At 38.8% G+C, this 2,512-nt stretch overlaps 1 protein-coding gene across 1 annotated transcript in view; it reads left to right on the forward strand.

Annotated features, from left to right (window-relative positions):
• The first annotated feature begins 1,663 nt into the window (after positions 1-1,663).
• LOC143274714 (putative acyl-CoA dehydrogenase 6) overlaps positions 1,664-2,512 on the forward strand; it is an 18,836-nt gene continuing 17,987 nt past the window's right edge. Inside the window, exons 1-2 of the mRNA XM_076578621.1 lie at positions 1,664-2,036; positions 2,504-2,512. The exon at positions 2,504-2,512 is cut by the window's right edge and continues 112 nt beyond it. Coding sequence (XP_076434736.1) covers positions 1,848-2,036; positions 2,504-2,512 — 198 coding nt within the window. The 5' untranslated portion in view covers positions 1,664-1,847. The remainder of the gene's footprint in view (positions 2,037-2,503) is intronic.

A 2,512-nucleotide genomic window follows, 5' to 3' on the forward strand; every position in this document is an offset into this window, starting at 1 on the left:
TTTAGGCCCCTTTTATGTAGTCATGAAAAGTGCCAGCGAGGACGCTGGTTGTAACTGAGTAGGGGGGGATGTAGCCGGGTTGGCTACGATCTTCGTTGGGCCAGCTTAGCAGACGATTTTTGTGACTCGCCGAAGGTTACCAAGGAAGTTGTAAATCGGTCACAAGTTATCTCCCTTTACAGGGAACCGTATGATGATTTTCATCAATTTGTTAAATTATAAACACTTCCTTATAGATGAAATTATAGTTTTGTGTTATGGAACTTCAGAACGATCATACTTCTCAACTGTAATGATATCATTTGGCCAGAAAGCCTATAACTTTTTAAAACTAATATTTATGTGAATGAGTTTTGGCGCGATCTTCGAAATCCACTCAGTTGAAACATACAAAATACCTTCGTTTTCTATAAATCGATATAGTTACCGTGGAATTTAGAATGTGCATTAAAATGTAAATGATTAAGCCTTCTTCTCGTGTACTGCTTTCCGTGTACACCTAAGTTATAGGCATGCGATGGTACGAAATGTCTGACGGCATTTCGGCGCCACAAAACTATCTCTTCTTCAAGCCATTGGAATTCGTCAGTGCCGATTTGAGCAAAATACGTTTTTACAATACCTACACATTTTTATATCGTGTCTTGCAGATGTTTGCATTTCTGTTATCAATCTGATTAGTATCGTGCATGTATAATTGTGTTGTAGTTGGTTTAAACGAAGTATTTCATTGTCGATCACAAGTGCCAAAAGCACCGCCAAGCGGTGCCGACACGGGAGCTATCCGCTGAGTTTTCTCTTGAATTTTTATGTAAAATATTTTTACTCTAGAAGCAGATTTTATAGATGATTTTTATTTAGTTGGAAATTCAGGATATTCAGTTACTTAATTGTTACAATTATATTACATATCGCGACGTATTAATTGTTGTAATGTACAAAAATGATACATGAACTCGTTAAAAGCTCGTTCATTCAGTGACTTTTTTTATTTACAGTTTTTAACTACATTATTTTTGTAGAAAATGGTTTAGCTTAAGAAAATGCTCGTCTCTTGTAGTTTTGTGTGATATATAATATGTCTATGTTAGTTCCCCGAGCCGAAAGTCAGAAGCCGCTAAATTTGGTCAAACAAACACAAGCTTGGCCCCTCAAGGCTCGCGGAGGGCCGGTTTCGTGAGTCGCTTCGCGGCGCTGGCTTTGCGGTTCGGCGGAACAGAATATAAGGAGTGAGCGAGTGCCAGACATAGAGAGAACTCTCCTGGCCTGGAAGAATGAAAGAATAAAAGAAGAAAACCAGCGCACTGCCTTCCCGAGTCTACCTTGCCTGGCTGCAGCTCTCTTCTGCTAACACCTTCTACCTGTCTTCACCTTCTCCAACACCACCTTACCACCCCGTCACATATATATATATATATATATATATATATATATATTTTTTTTTTTTTTTTTTTTTTTTTTTCCAAGGCCTGACTAAGCGCGTTGGGTTACGCTGCTGGTCAGGCATCTGCTTGGCAGATGTGGTGTAGCGTATATGGATTTGTCCGAACGCAGTGACGCCTCCTTGAGCTACTGATGCTGATACTGATCTGCATGTGCCGTTCTCTCGGTTCTTTCCCTTTTGTAACAATCGAAACTAGGTGAAGTTTCGAAGCCAAATTTTCATTTACCTGTTTTACTCCAAAATTGACCATCCTATTACCTTATCAAATTTTAAAAGAAATATGTGTCCGGAACAAAACATCTGTTGGTTTGAAAGACGAAATATCAACTGAAAAAGCATATGTAATTGCAATATTGTAAATTTTCGGCAGTCAGATAAATTTCTTCGAAGTCGAAAGTCGAACATGGCGACAGTGTTTCGAAGTGCGGTGCTTGCCTGCACGAAAAGGGCTCACAGTGGATTTTGTGCTAAACGGCTCGTGTCGTCTTCAAGTTCAACTCATGGCCAGGTTACAACTGCACAAGATAAGTCCATTGCTGGAGATATTCTGTACAAAGAAGATCATATCCAGCTGAGAGAATCTTTACGTAAGGTACGTAAATAGTCAGACCAAAGTCCAACTCTAAGATACTGATTTGTATCGAACGATGGTAACTTTTGAGAAACTACCAGAAGACATAGCATTCGTTAACAGTCCCTCGTCTGGGATTCAGTGCACAATATTTCATTGAGAAAGATTTTACTATTAATTAAAATGCGACCCCACGCACGCATACACACACACGCGCACTCACAAATTTTATACACACACACGCACACACACACACACATGCACAATCACACACACACACACACACAAACAAACAAACAAACAAACAAACGTACACAAACACAGTGTAACATATGTATTGATTTTAAGAACTTTTCAAAAGACTTTTTAAGATAAATGTAATCTGAACTGTTTGTTGCAGACTAGAAGTAGAAGAGTGACAAAGATTGGCTAATGTCATTGTCTTTTGTAAGTTAATACAAGTCTCCTATTATTGTTTTCCCTTCCAGTTGATAGAA

The sequence above is a fragment of the Babylonia areolata genome, chromosome 29, assembly GCF_041734735.1.
Source record: "Babylonia areolata isolate BAREFJ2019XMU chromosome 29, ASM4173473v1, whole genome shotgun sequence".
Classification (NCBI taxonomy): domain Eukaryota; kingdom Metazoa; phylum Mollusca; class Gastropoda; order Neogastropoda; family Buccinidae; genus Babylonia; species Babylonia areolata.